This window comes from Acinonyx jubatus, chromosome B2, assembly GCF_027475565.1.
Source record: "Acinonyx jubatus isolate Ajub_Pintada_27869175 chromosome B2, VMU_Ajub_asm_v1.0, whole genome shotgun sequence".
NCBI classification, from domain to species: domain Eukaryota; kingdom Metazoa; phylum Chordata; class Mammalia; order Carnivora; family Felidae; genus Acinonyx; species Acinonyx jubatus.
The window spans coordinates 40637711-40656510 of record NC_069385.1 but is presented as its reverse complement, the minus strand read 5'-3'; the positions used below and the strand labels follow the sequence as shown (position 1 = coordinate 40656510).

Below are 18800 nucleotides of genomic sequence, written 5' to 3'. Positions count from 1 at the left end.
TTTAAACTTTTTTTTAGTTTATTTATCTTTGAGAGAGAGAGAAAGAGAGCAAGGGAGGGGCAGAGAGAGAGGGAGAATCCCAAGCAGGTTCTGCACTGTCAGCGCAGAGCCAGATGTAGAGCTTGAACTCACAGACTAAGAGATCATGACCTGAGCTGAAATCAAGAGTTGGATGCTTAACTGACTGAACCGCCCAGCCTGCCCTGTTAAATTTTAATTTAAATCTAAATAGTAAATCATTTACAAAGGAGGCACCATTTAGATAATCAACGTGAAAAGTTGCAGCATTAATTTCTTTTTGGCTTGTTGCTCTTCAATAAATCTGTTTGCTCAATTCCTGATAGATTTTCTGCCGATGGAAACATGTTTAAGTCTAAGGGCAGAAGAACAGAACAAACCTTGTTTCTAAAATCAGTGTCTGTTCCAGATATAATATATCTGTTTACACAGCTATTTACTACAGAGCGGAAATTGGCTCTGTTGTAGATTTACATCTTAACCAGAAAGAACTATCAAACAGGCAATTTACCTTTTATGTTTATTTTTATTTTTTTGAGACACAGACAGACAGAGCATTAGCAGGGGAGGGCAGAGAGAGGAGACACAGAATCCAAAGCAGTCTCCAGGCTCTGAGCTGTCACCACAGAGCCCGATGTGGGGCTCAAACTCACAAGCCTCGAGCTGTGAGATCATGACCTGAGCCGACTGAGCCACCCAGGTGCCCCGGCACTTTACCTTTTAAACTGACTTGGAAATCTAAACTTTGTATTATGTATGTTGAAAAAACAAGCCATTTTGAGGAAGCAAGAAAATATCATAAGGACTTTTATGTGATGCTTGAATCAGTTCAGAAATCTTATTACATACTACTAGAAGCCATTATTACTCACCTACATGTTTTATGAGGTTCTCTAATCTTTTAATAATCAAAATTAAAATGTAAGATACATAAATGTTAAACATGTAAAATATATTATAAAACTCTGAAAGGAATTGCTTTCTGGCTTGGATATCAATTTGAGTAAATATTCTTTTTTCTTCTTTTACCTACAGAGCCGTTTACATATACAGGCAATCTTGTTCATCAAATGTACTGTATAAAGTTACTTAATTGAAATAATACCATATTATCTTTTATCTGATGTGTACAAATATACTTTTAGAGATTTAATGTAAAATTATGTGACGGTTAGCATTATTTATGTAGCACTGTACATCAGAAAAATAAATTACAAATAGTGCTTTGAAAATTGCCCTTTAATCTTCTAAAAGCTACTTGGTAAGCAAGAATTGCCACTGACAATTCGAACTAAATTTTGAGAAGAATTTTTATTTTATGTTAGGATCAATAAAAATGCAGTCTGGTGCTAAGAAGTAAAAATATCATTTATGGTATCTTTTAATTTTAAAAGCAGAAGTATTTGGCAATATAATTAGATAGTATTTAGAAAGTCCTTTAAGGTCTACTGTATTAAGATTTGTGGTCATATGGCCTCTTAGATACATGAACCTAGTGAAATTCATATACAGAAATGACTTTTTCATCTTCGTTGGTTTTGTTTGCATCATGCTAAATTTTCTAGATTCCAATTAAGCTAAATTTATTGAGGCTGTATTACAATAAATTTCTATGGAAACTTTTTTGTTATTCAAGCATCTACCCTTGACCACTGTGTTCTCACAAACCCTCTCAGTTATGTGTATTTTGCCTCACATGAATGGCAACTTTGGGTCCTTCTCCTTCATGATGTTGATTAAACTGTTAGCAGCAAATGTTTTGTTTGCACCATGATTAGTTGTAATAGATTAGGGGAAATTTTCAGAGAACTAATAGAAAGATAGAAGAAGTTAATCAGATCATTACTTAGAAGTCCTTTTTTTTATTGATAGGAAACTTAATATAACACTGAGAACACACCATGATTATTCAACTATTCAGTCATTCATTCAGCAAGCAATGACTCAGCATTTAGTGCCTGCTCAGCACTTCAGTCTTCTAAGAATACTTAGCCTCTAAGGCTTACCTATTAATTGAAAAAACAGATTCTTATGGATGGATGCAATTCTGGTGACAGTCATAGAAATTAGATTTGGTGTACCTCTCGTTAAGGGCATAGAAAAAGATATCAATTCCGGATATCACACATATACTTTAAAAAGTTCAGAGACAAAAGAAGATAAGGGATAAATGGTCTTACTCCATTATTGACCCACATACTGAACTTCCAAAAGTAAAAGCTTTTTCTCTTCCAAACACAATTCCCTATAATGGTAAATGATTTTACATTCCATCTACAATTCCAACCAGGAGGCTGAAAATCATCCAAAATTCTTCTCCATGCTTTGCCCTCCCTATTCAGCTGTTAACAGAGTCCTGTTGATTCCTTTTCTAAATATATCTTGAGTGTACTTCCACTAGTTCATTTCCTTCTCAGTTTCTGTTTCTATTAGAGCCTCAAATATATCATTTTCATACCCTCTCATATCACCTGATGTTTTTGCCCTCTTCTTGCATCTTTTCACCATACCATGCTCATTTGTCAAGTCTCAGCTCAGCTGTTGTCTCCCTCTGGATGCCTTTCCTGATCTCTTTCCAGGATGAGTTAGATGCCCCTAATCTGTGCTCTCAGCATCGTTTGAAAGCCATCATCTCTGTACACTGTAATTATTTGCAATACTTTGTAATTATTTACTCATTTGTCTTCCACAAATAAATTGTGAAATTCACTAGTCAGGGACAGCAATGAAACTATCATCTTTGTGTTCTTAGTACTTGTGCATTGTCTCACAGTGTCAACAATCATTGTCTTTAATGAACAAGTGACAACTCTATATAAATGGAGAGTTACTCTATTGAGTAATGCATTCAACTAAACATACTCCCCTAATGACTCACTGAAGATGCTGCTAAAACATTTTAAAAGGGCTTGCAGAAAAGAGAGAGCTCTTTTAATTCTATGGGCCTTCATTGAAACATACCATCAGAAGAAATTTTCCATTTTTTCCTCTACATAGGAGGTTTTTCAAATTTGTGTTGTGATCATCTTGCTTCAGGATATGTAAAAATAAAACGTGAAAGTTTGTGTACAGAATTTCTCATTAATGTTGGTTATGGCTATTTCACCGATGAAAAGGACAAAATCGTATTATGTTTAGATGTAGTAAAATTATATTATGTTTACTCTTGAGTAGTTTTGGCCTGGAATATAATAGACATTCCTGATCATTTTCAATTGATTGGCACCATCTGGCCCAAGCATATTTTAATTATTAAGACTTACTAAACTATATTACCCTAAACTCTACTGCATCACATTCTGATACTTTAAGTGGGTCTTAGGAAAGAAATGAGATAATAAAAAATGAGCATTTACCATGCTGAATCTTTATCTTAAAAGTCAAGGCATTGATTAGAGCAAGGGATGGGGATGGAGGGTTTATGAGAAGGAAAACTCAGTAAAATGTCTAAATTTTGATGGGCTTGTCTAAAGTTGTAAGGCATGGGCCCAAAGAAACCATTATTTCTGCTATGTTTATTATTGGTGACATCAATCTCAGTTCCTGAGCTTGAGAATATTATGTTCTGAAACTAGAAAGGTGAGAATAAAAGAGATGGTAGTTAATATTATTTTTCTTTTCTTTCTCTTCTCTTTTCTTTTTTCCTTTCCTTTCCTTTCCTTTCCTTTCCTTTCCTTTCCTTTCCTTTCCTTTCCTAATCCTTTCCTTTCCTTTCCTTTCCTTTCCTAATCCTTTCCTTTCCTTTCCTTTCCTTTCCTTTCCTAATCCTTTCCTTTCCTTTCCTTTCCTTTCCTTTCCTTTCCTTTCCTTCCCTTCCCTTCCCTTCCCTTCCCTTCCCTTCCCTTCCCTTTCCTTCCTTTCCTTTCCTTTCCTTTCCTTTCCTCCTTTTTTCTTTTCTTTTCTCTTTTCTTTTTTCTTTTCTTTCTTTGTTTCTTCTACAGTCAAGTAAACGGTACCATATTTCTTTCTCAAGATGTTCTGTGTTATTGAGAGTTAAATTTGAATAGCATATGAAAAGAAAAGATACCTCATGTTTGTCTACATGAGGCATCTGAAACATTTTTTTCCTGGAATATGATCAATTATTAAATATCAACCCTCTTTTAAACATCTTACAAGTGTGAAACACTTCATCACAGGCTTGAGAAATATTCCCATGCACGGATGTTGTGTTGATCCATTAAACTGAAAAACCACAAAGAATATTTGACCTAAGAACATAGTTTTGAAAACTGGATAATATATTTTACCTTACAAATAGTATAAAAGCATGTATAGGCATAGGAGAAACAAAAGAAGGGATTGAGAATATGTTCAAATAATTATGAAACCAGCATATTTTAGAATAGCAAAGAAGATATAAACTAAACAGGACATTAACATGAGGGAACTGGATCTTGTAAATTTTGCAATATTTTGTCAGAATAACTCACAAATTAGCCTGGAAACAAAAATCTTTCTAAAAGAGTTGACTTCTTAACAGGCAAGTATCTAAAAAGCTTCTGAGTTTTATTTTAATTTAGAAGAGCCAGACCATCAACTTCTTCTATGACAAGTTATAAAGCCTTCTGTAGTAAATTGCTTTTGCCACCTTGAAACATCTAAATCCAAGTCTCATTACCACCTTCCTGATTGGTTTTCTGATTGGATTGAAATGAAAAAAGAGGATTTTCAATGAAAATTTTATTATAAAGGGCAAAAAAAGAGCATTTCTTGATTCCCATAAACTACAGAAGGAAGACAATCATTCTGAGGAAAGCCTGAAAACTAAAAATTATGACTTTTGGAAGATTCTAAAATATATACTGTTGAAGCAATCTTTGGAAAAGATGACATATCTAATAGTGGCTAATAACTTTGTTTACACTAATGTTGGCTATACTAATGTATAAGTAGCATTTAGAAATGTTAAAAGAAACTATTGTATTCTTTATTTTTCATAATAGAGGCAACTTCTCCAGGATCCACAGACCCTGTGTCTCTCCTTTAAGTCAGCTAAGAAAAGTTATACCTGTCATAGACTGATTCAGAAGCTACTAATGGAACTATGCTTGCTTGATTGAATTGACTAAAAAATAGATCTCCTAATCTTTAGAAGATAGAACTAAAAACAATAAAAATAAAAATAAAGACTCTAATACTCAAGTCACCATTAAAAATAGAAAAAAAAATAAGATTTTAGTACGGAAGTGGTTAATCAAAAGCTAAGCATGAAAAAGGTTATATTGTTGTACTGCAAAACAAAAATTGTTTTCATTTCGGGAAGCCAAATGGCCAATGAATGTGTCTCAGATTTTTAATTTAATTCTGGAAAGTGGTTGTTTCCCATACTTATTAATCTAATTTATAGATAACATGTTAAATGTTTATTTTGTGCCAAGAACCATGCTAAACATTTAAAAAAATATTTTAACATTTATAGTAAACCTTGTAAGGTCAATTTTTCCATTTAACAAATTAGGAAACAGGCTTTCAGATCCATTTGACCATATAATTAAACTCTTACTCATTTGTTCATTCAGAACCATTTACTGAGCTCTTACTACGTGCCAGGAACTGTTTTAGGCACAGGAAATACATGAAATAAACCAGCAAAATCCCTGCCCTAAACAACATATGGTACACTGACCTGCTTTGTTATTAATATCATCTAGAATTGTTATCTAAGGATTACTTTAAGTTTACAATTCAAAATAAGAGTACCACCATTTGAGGTGTTTTGTTTTGTTTTGTTGTTCTCCACCCACCTTCCTCTCTTGCCTTGATCTATCATGTCTATATTATTGGGACGAAAATACTTGAGGTTCCAAATTTGGCAGTAAACTATACCAAGGATATATTGGCAAAAGGAAGTACGCTACATTTTAGGTTACCTTAAAGTCAAAGAGGACAACTTGAGACACTGTGAGTCTTTTGTTCACTGACTTAGAAATCAAATTGAGTGTGTGAATGAGGTCATTGATGTGTTGAAAGAAGCCATGTTATTCCATGAATTTTGTAACATCGGAAACAATTGATCTTTGTATCAGCTTCCTTGCCTATAACGTGGGCTAAATAATGGAACCTGAAACACAGATCATTATGAGATGAAATTATGTTATGCATGTATGTAAATCAATCCTCTTGATTAATTGATTAACTGCTACACCAATATTATTTTTCATTTTCCAAGATTTGAATTACAAGGCATTTAATAAATGTCCTTCAACTAAAAATTATAGTTTTCTTGATCTATTGTTTCTTTTCAGTAATAAACCCTCTCAGCATATTATAATGACACATACCTGTTGACTACTCAATAAACATTAGCCTATGATAGAAATGGTGGTTGACTTGCTGCCTCAGAGATTTACATGAGTCTCTGTAGGGATACTTATGAAGTATTTATCACTACTGCCACTTTCTAGCAATTACTCAATTTTCCATATCAGCCTAATTTTAATATAATTTTTATCCCCCAAGTTACATTACAAGAAAATTTTCTGTCTTCTTATTTATGGGAAAAATAACATGAAATTTTGAGATAGCAATGCCTGGGTATAAGTAAATTATACATGTTAGCATATCTTCATTGTTCTAATTGTGACACGAACTGAACATTTTCTCCAGTCTTTCTCATTTGGTTTTTCTTTTCTTTTTTTAATATATGTTGTCACTCATTTTTTAAAAAAATTCTATTATCCTTGCTCTATTGCTTCCCCAAATCTTTTAAGTAAAAGACATCATTCCTCACAGTGCATTCAGCTGAACACTGCTATTATATTACAGAAAAGATACCATGGTTGAATAAAGGTGAAAAACATTGGGTAAAAAAAGGTTCAGCTGGTTTCTTTACTATCACACTTCCTTAATGTGTCCACGTGTATGATAAACTCCAAGAGCTTTTCCCAGACTTGCTTAACCTCAAAATTCTTTCATGTACCAAAAATTATAGCTAGTCTTCTATGCAAAACACTTTGCCAAATACAAATGCAAGAAATAACTTATATTGCAAGACATCCTTCTACCCTTTAGAGTTACAAAGAAAAACTCCATAACAGTAATGTTATTGATGTGTACTCTTAGCTGAACTGTATACAATTATACAGTTTTTAAGGAAGAGGGACTTAGTTCAAAGTTTTAAGGTTAGAAGTGATACCACACAGGGGTGCCTGGGTGGCTCAGTTGGTTAAGCACCTGACTCTTCATTTCAGCTCAGGGCATGATCTTACAATTCATGGGTGAACCCCGCATTGCGGTCCACACAGAGAGTGTAGAGCCTGTTTGGAATTCTCTTTCTCTCTCTCTCTCTCTCTCTCTCTCTGCCCTCTCCTGCTTGCTCTGTTTCTCTAAATAAAAAAAAAAAGAAACAAAAAAATTAAAAAAAAAAGTGGTACCACATAAGCCACTGGAGAAATATCACACAAGTAAACAAGTTAAAAATGAGAAGATCTATATGGGAAAGGAAGTGATTTGATTTTGGTGACAGGTAATTAAACAAAATGAAATACTTTTAGGCATTATATACAGAAATCCCTTATCTCTCAGGTCTTCAAAAATGGAATTAGTGTATGCCTTAGTTTTTAGCATTTTCCCATGCATTATTGCCTTTCATTGATTCTGTAACCCTGTGAAGTTGTAAAGATGGTTGCTGTTATATCTCTGATAGATTAGGAACCATTTAAAACTACAGTTTCTCTGATGTCACATCTTCCTCTCTCTTTACTATGCCATGCTGTTTTCCTAAGTCATGCTTTTCCCTTTTTCAGACAAGGTTTTAAAATAATAACTTACAATTTAGACAAAGTATACGATGTAGATTTTCTGGCCCTAATTCCTGGCCTCCAACTAAATGCCTCAAACTATAGTAATTTGGTTTTCCTCTTATTTAGCTCCACTAAAACTACTTGTAAGATCATTAGTGTCTCCATATTATACATTCCAATGAATATTTTTCAGTCTTTATCTTACCATGAGTTTTTTCCACATTTGACACTTTGACAGCTTCCTCCTCCTTGAAATTCTTTCCTCCCTGGTTTCTGAGACAATATCTCTAGCTTCTAAAAGAATTCTCTCCTTCCTTTTTAAATTTTTTAACTCCTTCAGGGTTTTCTTCTCTAACCACTCCTACATTTTAGTATTCTTCTTGGTGTTCTTCTTTAGTGTTCTTTGCTGCCTTAGTTCTGGGTCTTTCTCTCTCACTTCCCTTGGTAGATGTCAATAACTCTCATTGTTTAAACCAGCATATCTTTGCTAGGAATTTCCACCTCTACTACCATATGTTTCCCCCAGATACTTGACAAACATACATAAGTGCATATCCCACAGCTACCTCTAATTCAACATTTGTCTCCCTGACGGCTACTACAATTAGATTACAAACTCGAGGAGGAAAGGAACTTAACTGTGTTTACCAATACAACACAATACAACACAACAACTTGACTGTGTTTATGATTGTGCTCACCGTATTGCCTAGCATATAGTAACTGCTCAATACAAATTTTGAATAATTAATATGTCAAAAATTTACTTAATATGTATGGCTTCCTTTTTAAAAATCTGCCACTTCTTTTGGAAATTCCAACCACAGCAAATGACATTCCAAGACAGAAACCTGGGAGTTAGCTTGAATTTTTCTCACCCCCACCCCAAATAATGGCAGTTATACTTCCTAAATACTTCTATAATAGCTGTCCTCTTTTCCTTCCTACTAATGCTCTCTCTAGATCTTTTTAATAACTCTACAGGTGTCAGTGCAAGATCTCATCACCTAGAAAACTGGTTTCCTGAAACTACTGGCATCCTCTTTATCTTCAGTCTCTGTGATTACTCAGAATCAGTAATTTGAAATTCTATGTTAAACTGTACCTCATTTTGCTTAAATACTTGTAATTCTTCCTAATTTCCTTTAGGAAAAAGTACACAACCCTTACTCAGGTAGCATGATTTCCTGTTGCTGTTCCTCTTAAGCCTTATCCATTCCTGTTCTCCACTTATACTTTGTATTGAAATGAAGGTGAAATCCTTGTGGTTTCAATTCTCCTGACTGTTTTCCAACACCTCACACAACTTTTTTGTTTGTTTGTTTGATTTTCTTTTATTTATTTTTGTTATGATTAGCTCTTTATTTAATGATCTCTGCCTTGATACAAAATATTTCTTGAGAATTTAAGGTATTTATCTTTATGTCCTCAAAACCTAACACACTTTTAAATATACGGTTAAAATTCAATAAATATTGAACTAAAATGAGCCTTTGATTCTACCACAACTCAGTTTAGTTAATGACATTAAGATTTAACTATTTCTACAATTTATGGGAGTCCTGCATATCCAATCCTTCCTGGTTACCTAAAGATGTATATACTATTCAGGTGGTGTGTGGAGGGGTTGGGGGAAGAAAGAGAGGGAGAAGGAAGACAGAGAGAATACATTTTCTCTTGTCCAAGCATCTAATTAATAAACTATATGCATATATATATGCATATTTACAAATATATATATACAAATATATATATATATTTGTAAGACTACTAGTAATTTTTTGATAGTTACTGCACTTATTTTAGATAGTTATTTTAGATAGTTATTATATATATAGTTTATATATATAGTGTATATATATAGTGTACATATATAGTGTGTGTGTATATATATATATAGTGTGTGTGTGTATATATATATATATATATATATAGTGATCCTACACAAGTGTATATATACACTTGTGTAGGATCACTATAGTAATTTTTAGATAGTTATTACATCAGTTTAGTTTTATGATGACAGACATAAATTGAATAGAGTCACCAATTAGAAGCAAGTTCTTTGAGTGTTATGAGCCAAAGATACTTTGATGACTGATAGGTATTGAGCGCATACTGTTTTCCTTTGGCCAAAACATTTACCTATTGTGTCAATATCTTAGCCAGGTGGTAAAATACACAGACAGCTTACTCTTGACATACATGTTCTGCTAACAAAATATGTGTTTGTTTATTCCTTTTAAGGTCAAAGGAATGCACAGGTATGTTCAGTGCTTGTTTGCCTATGCTATGTCATAAGAAAGGAATAGGTGTTTCCTTAATCATTTTATGAACTACTTAAGTCCAGAAATCACCCATCAAGTGAAACAGTGGGTAGACGATGTCAACCAGTGCTCAGTAAGTGTGAGGACCCCACTGCTAGTGAGAAAAAAACCATTTAAAAATATAAGTCCAGGGACGCCTGGGTGGCTCAGTCGGTTGAGCGTCCGACTTCGGCTCAGGTCGTGATCTTGCAGTTTGTAAGTTCAAGCCCCGCATCAGGCTCTGTGCTGACAGCTTGGAGCCTGGAGCCTGGAGCCTGGAGCCTGCTTCGGATTCTTTGTCTCCATCTCTCTGCCCCTTCCGCACTCATGCTCTGTCTCTCTCTGGTCTCTCAAAGATGAATAAACGTTTAAAAAATTTAAAAAAATAATAAAAATATAAGTCCATTCTTAATTTTTTTAATGTCTATTTATTTTTGAGAGAGAGAGAGACAGAGCATGAGTGGGGAGTGGTAGAGAAAGAGGGAGACAAAGAATCTGAAGCAGGCCCCAGGCTCTGAGCTGTCAACACAGAGCCAGATGTGGGGCTTGAACTCATGAATGCGACCTGAGCCAAAGTCGGACACTTAACCGACTGAGCCACCCAGATTCCCCAAGTCCATTCTAAATTAGCAAAGTTTTTGGTAAAAGAGAAGTTTAATGTTATTCTTCCCTGGAGATAAGGGCAATAATAGATGTCTATGAAATCTGTAATAGTACATCTCAAATTTTAATGTACATACTAGTGACCTGGGAAATTTGTTAAAATCCAAATTCTTATTCAGCAGTTACAAGATGCTATATTTCTAACAAGGAACCAGGTGATGCTGCTGTTGTTTTGAGAACCACCTTTGAAATAGCAAGAGTAGATGTGATAAACTTTTATATTTTTCTGTTTTCATAGCATTGAAAGTACTTTCATATATATTATATCACATGATTCTCATGATAAGTCTGTTAGATTGGCATGGGATGTTCTGTTGGTGGTGGCTCTATTTTATAGGTAAATAAAGAGAGATTCAGTCCTTAAGAGATTTGTTGTAAAATACTCCATATCTATTTTCTTGGAACTCCTCCTTCTATACCATCCTTCCCCCATTAGTTTTTTACATTTAAAAAACTGCTTCTACACGCCCTATATCACAAAGCCAAGACACATATCAAACATATATTTTAAAAATCACTAACCAATGCCTTTCTTTCCAAGAGGATAATATTGTCAACACGCGGTGGCTATGGTAACTTTTGAATGTTTCCTGTCTCAGAGATTAGAGAAGACTAAACATCTCGCAGCAGTTAATACAGGAGCTTAGATAGAAAATTAGTAGAAACCCACTCAATAAATGTGGATACCACATGACATGCTAGAGGAAAACGTGTGTCAACCGACCAAGGCTGGAGAACTCATGGCGTGTGTTTGTAGAAAGAGAACAGTGGTGGGTGGGAAAGTAAGCTGTCAAGATTGGAAACAAGGTTTATAGGTAAAGTGCTTTTAACATGGACCTGAAGTGAAAGAAATCTATTCAAAGACACTGAAGAGACAAAATTCCACAGGCGTGGCAATCTTTTTTAAATGTCTGTGTGAGTGCAGGGGGAGCAGTGGTGGTGGTGGATTAGACAAAAGGAGAGCACATGAAGAAATATGCTGAGGGCTGTATAATGCAGTGGCAATGAATCTAGCTCTATTCTCTGCAGATATTCATTTAGAAAAAATAACTAGCACAAGCATGTGCTGGATCTGTGAAGAGGAGATGGAAGCAAGAGGATTAAGTCATGAGTTTGTTTACCTATTCATGCAAGAGATGAGAAGAGCTAAAAGTATGGTCTTGCCAGGAGAGAATAAAGGGGATCACAAAGTTGTGAGATACATAACTTGATGCCTAACTGGACACTGGGTTCTGAAAGAGAAGGAGAAGCTGCAAATGACTCAAGTTTAAGTCAATGTAACTGAATGGTGATTCGTGTGTTCCATTTGTTGAGACAAGGAACAATGGCAACAACAACAAGGCAATGGAGGAGATGTTGAGTTCAGTTATAAACAAAGTGAGGTGTAGGCAAAATAACCAAGTGAAAATTTTGTTAGACACTTAGAAACACAGTGACACAACTGTGAAGATTTTATTTATGAACATTAATTTTCTTGATACATAAGAAAAATAAATTATTCCCTGTGATTTATGTCTTTTTTTGTTTGTTTTTAATTATATAACTACTTTTAATTACTAGTCATGGCTTCCCGAAAAGAACACTTAGCTATTTTCTAATTACCTAATGAAATGCATGTCCCATTTGCCATCATTTTCATTGGCAAATAAAAAAGGAATTTAGTGGCTAATAATATGCTATGTCAAAAACAAATAATTATAATGTTGCCCCAGTATTTTAAAATGCAGTCATTTTTTGTTGTTATTTTTAACAGTGTGGGTTGAGTGGTTTAGTTTTTGCCAAAGAAAGATTTTTTTTTTTTTAATATGAGAGATGGTGAACATGGTCAAATATTGTGTAGGGGTCAGTGTAATATGAAGCAAGAAAACCATCCCCTGGTTTTGGCAACAAACATGTTGGTGGTCACTTTCACACAGAGATTTTAGGAGAAAAGATGATTCCACAGGAGTGTCCTCATGTATGCTCAACTTTAAGTTAATCTATCCCTTCTTTATTCCCTCAAAGCTCAGGGGCATTTTGTTCTTGCTCATAATTAAGCCAATTCCCTCCACCTGTAGTGCCTATCTCAATTTTTCTCATCTCTAGGACAGTTATCTCCTCATGAGTATCTCCCTCTGGATTTCTTGTTCCTCCTCTCTCTGGAATAATCTACCTGATTATCACCAATATGAGCACAACAAACATATTTCGCTGATTCTACCTGTCAAAATAAAATACTTTGCGTCCCTTTATCAACAAACTCCTGGAAGAAGAAGTTTATGCTGTCTCCACTTACTGATCAATCCTTTACTTAATTCCTATAAACTTTCTACTAACCACTCTACTGAAAATGCTCTCCAAAAGGTCACATAATGACAGGTTTTTGTCAAATATAGTGGCTTTTTCTCAGTCATCATGTCTCATGACCTTTCTGAGACGTTTGCACTGCTGACTTTTCCATGTTTTCTTGAAAGTGTCCCTGCTTTGGAATGCTGATACGTTGTATTTCCTGATCTTCCAGGTAACCTACTTGCCTTCTCATGACCAGTTCTTTTACTTTTCCAAGAAGCTATCCTTAATTCCCTCCTCTTTTCTCTCTACATTACTTTTTTTTGAACAGCTCCTTTCCTCCTTTGCCTTTGAATTCTAAACTTTTTTTTTTTAACTTTTTTAATGTTTATTCATTTTTGAGAGACAGAGACAGACAGAGCATGAGCGGGAAAGGGGCAGAGAGAAGGAGACACAGAATCTGAAGCAGGCTCCAGGCTCTGAGCTGTCAGCACAGAGCCTGATGCGGGGCTTGAATTCACAAACTGCTAGATCATGACCTGAGCCACCCAGACGCCCCTTGAATTCTAAACTTCTGAACCTATGTTTACAGAACCTAGTCTGAGGATCCCAAGTGTATGCTCCCAATTTCCAAGGCTCGCTTGGATATCTCTGTGTGTGGGTCCACTAGCATCCACCTACCTATGCTTCCTTTAGGAACATCTACATTTGATCACCTTTACCATCCTTTCTTGCTTGAGACCTTCGAGTTTGGTATAGCTTATGTCATCAATGCCTATTCTTCTCCTGTGAAACATCTTGACAGTTACAAAAGCAGCAATAGCACAGTATAGAGAGTATGACTGTGTTTTTAAAGCATATGATTTCATGTAACTGAAAGAATATGTACTGAGATATTATCCATATTTTCAATGGGTTGTGACGTTCTGTGGTTTTTAAAAACTTAATTCCTAATAATTCCACACTGAACACTAGTCATGTCTATAAATGTGCGGAATAAACAAAATTCACTTCCTCATTGCTTCTTCTCTGTGTCAATTTCTCCCATTTTTACTGTGTAACACTTAGAGTGCTAAAAGACACTCGAGTCAAATCTCTGATTGAGAATCCTTTCCATAGAATTTCATCTCACTTGCCATTATAAGACTTTCTTCTTCCAATTCACATTCTAAGAATTCAAACTTTTCACTTTGGCCTCCTAATCTCCCTTTCTTTATTTCCAGAAACACCCTCCTTTGACTACATACCACAGCTGCAGTCTTGCCTTCTTCTGTTCCTCATTCAGCACCTGGCATCTCCTCTTGTCCTTGGTCCTCTCCTCACTGCATTCTGCTTACATCATGCTCAGCCTGCCCCTGAGTTAGCGCCTTGATCGAGCTACCATTTACTGAAGCCAAACCAAATGGCAAGCATCAATTCTATTTCTTTTTGACAACCCTGCTGGCCTATTATGATGATCTTTGTTCAATAGATAAAGAAGTCGAAACTCAGAAATGTTAAGTAATTTAAGTAAAGTCATATTCCCAGCAAGTGGCAAAAAGAGTCAAATTCATGTCTTTCTATTATAAAATTGGCACTGCTTCCACTGGGCTGTATAATCACCTCCCTGTCTCAGCTGCTCTTGCATATTCCTAAAATCCTAGCTTAAACCCATCATCTCCTTGAGGTTTTCACTGATTGACAAGACCACAGGGGTGACTCCTCCCTCCAGACTCCTAGAGCAGTCATCACTAATAGAGTTGTCTTCTAGCCAACATTTGATAGTTTGTATCTATGTCCTTAATTATACTCTCTTAGTAGAGAAACAAGGCCTTATCACTTGTTTGTAAGTTTTGCATCACCAAGCAGAATCCTGAACATAAGGCAGTGACATTTAGCATAATATATATTTTCAATAAATTGCTGATTGATTATATAAAATATGCTATTAATGCTGATTTCTCTTTCCTTTTAGGGAGTTAAAAATAAATATAACATCAAAATAGATATAAATATTTAATGTAAACTAATAACACAAAATTTATAGTGCATATTACTTTTCCCATTACAAACCAACAGTAAAATAAAGCATCAAATACAGTGTTATGCTCACAGGAAGGAGTGACGTCATGCACCTTTTATTTGATCAGCAATCTTTCACTGACACCAGTAAAAGAGCTAACAACAGTAGAGCAATTTTTATAAGTAGTTTTCCCTTTTCTGCAGATATATCTAAAGCTCAGTTATAAGTTTCGATGTTAATAATGTATCATATCTCTATTATGCATTTTTCTCACTGTGTAAAATTGGTCATTTTTTTCCCACTTATCTTCTAGAGAATGCAGACTTTCAGATTTCATAAAGTCAATCAAAGAGGCTATGTTTATGCACTAAAAAAACAATGAATTACTTTTGCTATGTTAACAGTACTTTGAAAAGAAGTGATAATACTTCAAGTTAATATTTAACATATACATAGAAGGGGGAAACAAGAATTAGTTACATATAGGTTAAACTTTGTCAAAATGAGTATATACAAATACTTTAAGACCAATGATATGTATGTCTGTGTGTACATAGTACTTTCACTGTATGGAGAGATATAGATATAAACTTCTTCTGCGTATGCAGATATAGACATATAAGTAAGTATCTTTACATAGATATGAAATATTTGGAATAGGGTTAGCTCTAGAAAGATTTAATTACTAATTGGAATTTTTGGTTTTCTTTTTCTGCACTGTATTTAATGATGTTCCTTCTAACTTTTAACATCTCTCTTAAGAGTGTCCAGCTCTTGTCTTCCTCCCTCACAGAACCTGTTTTCAGCAATTCTATTTTCAAAGTATTCCAATTTTCAAATGAATGGTCAAGAAGGCAATGGACTCCCATTCCAAAGAATATTTGCATATTTAATCAATAGGAAAGAAAATGGCTGAATCTATTAAGCTGACCCATATAAAACTACTGTTTTGAGGTAAAAATGGTTGAATATATGTGATTTCATAAGTTTCAATGAATATATGAATCAGTTTCAGGCATTTGATCTGGTTGAAGCCTCTGAAACATAAATTGTCCCCTTGGCACTTTATAAACAGTGCTCAATTGCCCACTAGGTGAATAAGGAGAAGCATATGCTAACAGTTCCAGCGCTTTGGTGACCTTATCCAGAAAACACAGAATCTATTTTAACTTAAGAATATCTTCAAGTTTATTGCTTATTACACTTAATATATATGGGATGGGTGCATCAATATTTTTTCAATGTTTTGAGCGTTTCAAGGCCTTACGCATCCCTGATTATAACACTAGTTTTGTTCATAACAAAACAGAACATCTATTTATATGTAAATCTTAGAAAGTGTACTTACCTGCTTTGGGTATCTTTTCCTCTTTTTTAATTTCAGGTTCTGGGGTAAAACATAAACACACACACACACAAACACACAGGTGGATAAAATAAGCATTTGAAAAAACCCATACAAATCAATTTTAATAGATTTTTATCAATTTTAATTATAGTTACACACTTTTATCAATATGCAATGAAACATGTGTTCTTAGTAAGTGATAAAGTGACTTAAGCAAAAGGACTTGATTTTGAAATCTAGTTTGCTAAGTTTTATATAGAACATACTAAGTAATTTGTCTTTAACAGCCCATTTCTTAGGATTCATAAGTTCTCTAAGTAATATAAATAAAAAATTAATAATAATTACTAGGAAAAAGTGTTGTAATTTTTCCTAATTTAACCAATTCAAGCCATTTATTAATTTTGACTACATACGCTCAATTCATGGAGCGCCACCTGGTGGTTAACTTAATAATTTCAAACAGGTATAATTCCTGTTTTTATTAGTATTTATTATTAATTTTATAAAGTAAATTAAATTGATTTATAGTGCATTAATATAAAACTTTATTAGAATGAAGTACTTTAATTTCTTATTGTCTTAGGAAATGTCTTTTGTCTAGAAACTGCATTCCAACTTAATATCATTGTAGGATAAACACATAGTTTTAGAAAGTATCCAAATAATGTTCATGATACATTGCCAATCAAGGTAATGGTTGACTATTTTAATGTTTTCCAGTTCTTCCTCTTGTTTAAACAATTTTGCTTAGGCTGTATACTTCTTTCCTGGCAAAAAGTCTTGTTTTGATTAATGGAAGGGCCCTGCTACATTATGATTTTTCCTTCCTTCAAACAGCAGAAAAACTGACCTCCTCGTTGGGATATGTTTTGAGAACAGACTGTGTTATCTGAGATAGTGCTCTCTGGCTTTATTTGAGTGGTAGCCTAATAGAGTCTCATTTTCTGGAGTTACAAAACAAACAAACAAACAAACAAAACCCACAAAAAACAAAAAAAAAACACCTCATTTGTTTAACAGCAGAATTTTATATAGTAGAGAATTACATAACCATTCGCACCCTGCTTCCTATAATACTTGAATGCATATCCTGTAAAAAGTGATATCACTGCTCTTATCGCACTTCAACACTCCCTACCACATATTCCTCTCTTTTTATTTCACACATTCACTAAACGGGGTAGGGCACATGCTATTCTGTTGCTTTCCATGTGCTCTAATGTTATATAACAATTTTTACACAATTTTAATTTAATTTTTATTTATTGTCTATGTCCCCATCTTAGATTTTAATTTCCACAAGAGCAGTAACTATGTCTTGTGCACTATTCAAATATCAACATTTATTTACATATCTGACATGTGGCATATGATCAATAAATACTGTGGAATGAGTGGATAAATGAACAAAACGGTGACTACAGAAGGACCGAATGCTCCCTCTTGCGTATCTAAAGTCCTAGAAGAAATTCATTTATCTCACGCTTCCAGAGCTAGAAATAAAATTTCAGTGTCCCAGGATGGGTTTCGTAAACATGTTACTCATCAGGTAGAGCAATCTATTTGAAAGGGCCTTACTTCTTACTACACATGGCTCTCTCACCCTCAATTACATTGTTATTGTAATCTTGACATGGGATTATCTTAGTCTTAATGTGTGTCGAGAGATCTTCTGAGAAACATAAAAGTTGTTGAGAATATTTTTATCAGTACGTTATGATTTTTATGAGTACAATACAACCAGAATCAACTTCTATCTTGTACACAGAATTTTACAAGCTCTCTTATGAACATGCACTATCCAACATGCGTGTGCCCATGGACCCTCACACTATATACAAATACTGACTTTTGGTATTGTGTAAAAACACTTACAACATGACCTCACAAGTTACGAGTTCATGGGAAGTGTAGAAAGGAGGATTTGAATCATACAATATGGCTTTAAGAGCAAGTTCACTTGCTCAAGTTTTGTGACCTTGGGCATTACTTAAACCTTAAATCTCAAATTTGTCATTCCTAAAATGGAGAAAATAATGTTGTAAAATTAATGAGAATTATAAGTGATGTATGGAAAGCACTTTATTATTTTAAATTGTACTCATAAACTTAAATTGCATAGTGATTTTCATTTTTTCTTACAGAATTGGGCCTTTACCCTTGAAGATGCAAAGCAGGAGTTGATATGTGAGATTATTGTTAAAGGATTTTCTAAGGTGAGCATCTCCTTTATTAGGCTACTTGCTAATTCAGAGCTCAGTGCCGTCATTTTGAAAATGGCATTACTACTGAAGGTTAAGTCTTTAATTTTTGAGTCACAAATGGATGCCTGTTCCTAGTCATATAAAAATGACAAATCTATGTATATGTATATATATCTATATATGTACATCTATCTATATATGTGTGTGTGTGTATATATATATATATATATATATGTTAAGGAA

At 34.2% G+C, this 18800-nt stretch overlaps 1 protein-coding gene and 1 long non-coding RNA gene across 23 annotated transcripts in view; one reads left to right on the top strand and one right to left on the bottom strand.

Moving 5' to 3' along the window:
• The window catches only part of TRDN (triadin), a 385182-nt gene that overhangs the window by 60188 nt on the left and 306194 nt on the right, over positions 1-18800 (bottom strand). For 18 of the 20 annotated variants that reach the window (XM_053222303.1, XM_053222304.1, XM_053222295.1 and 15 more), the window contains one exon: positions 16351-16389. The exons of the other annotated variants lie outside the window; for them this stretch is intronic. In XM_053222303.1, the coding sequence (XP_053078278.1) occupies positions 16351-16389 (39 nt within the window). The remainder of the gene's footprint in view (positions 1-16350; positions 16390-18800) is intronic. 20 annotated transcript variants of the gene reach the window in all.
• Positions 1-18800, top strand: part of LOC113598698 (uncharacterized) — a 67788-nt gene that overhangs the window by 23270 nt on the left and 25718 nt on the right. For all 3 annotated transcript variants that reach the window (XR_003419374.2, XR_008298361.1, XR_008298362.1), the window contains one exon: positions 18498-18569. This is a non-coding gene — a long non-coding RNA (uncharacterized LOC113598698). The remainder of the gene's footprint in view (positions 1-18497; positions 18570-18800) is intronic.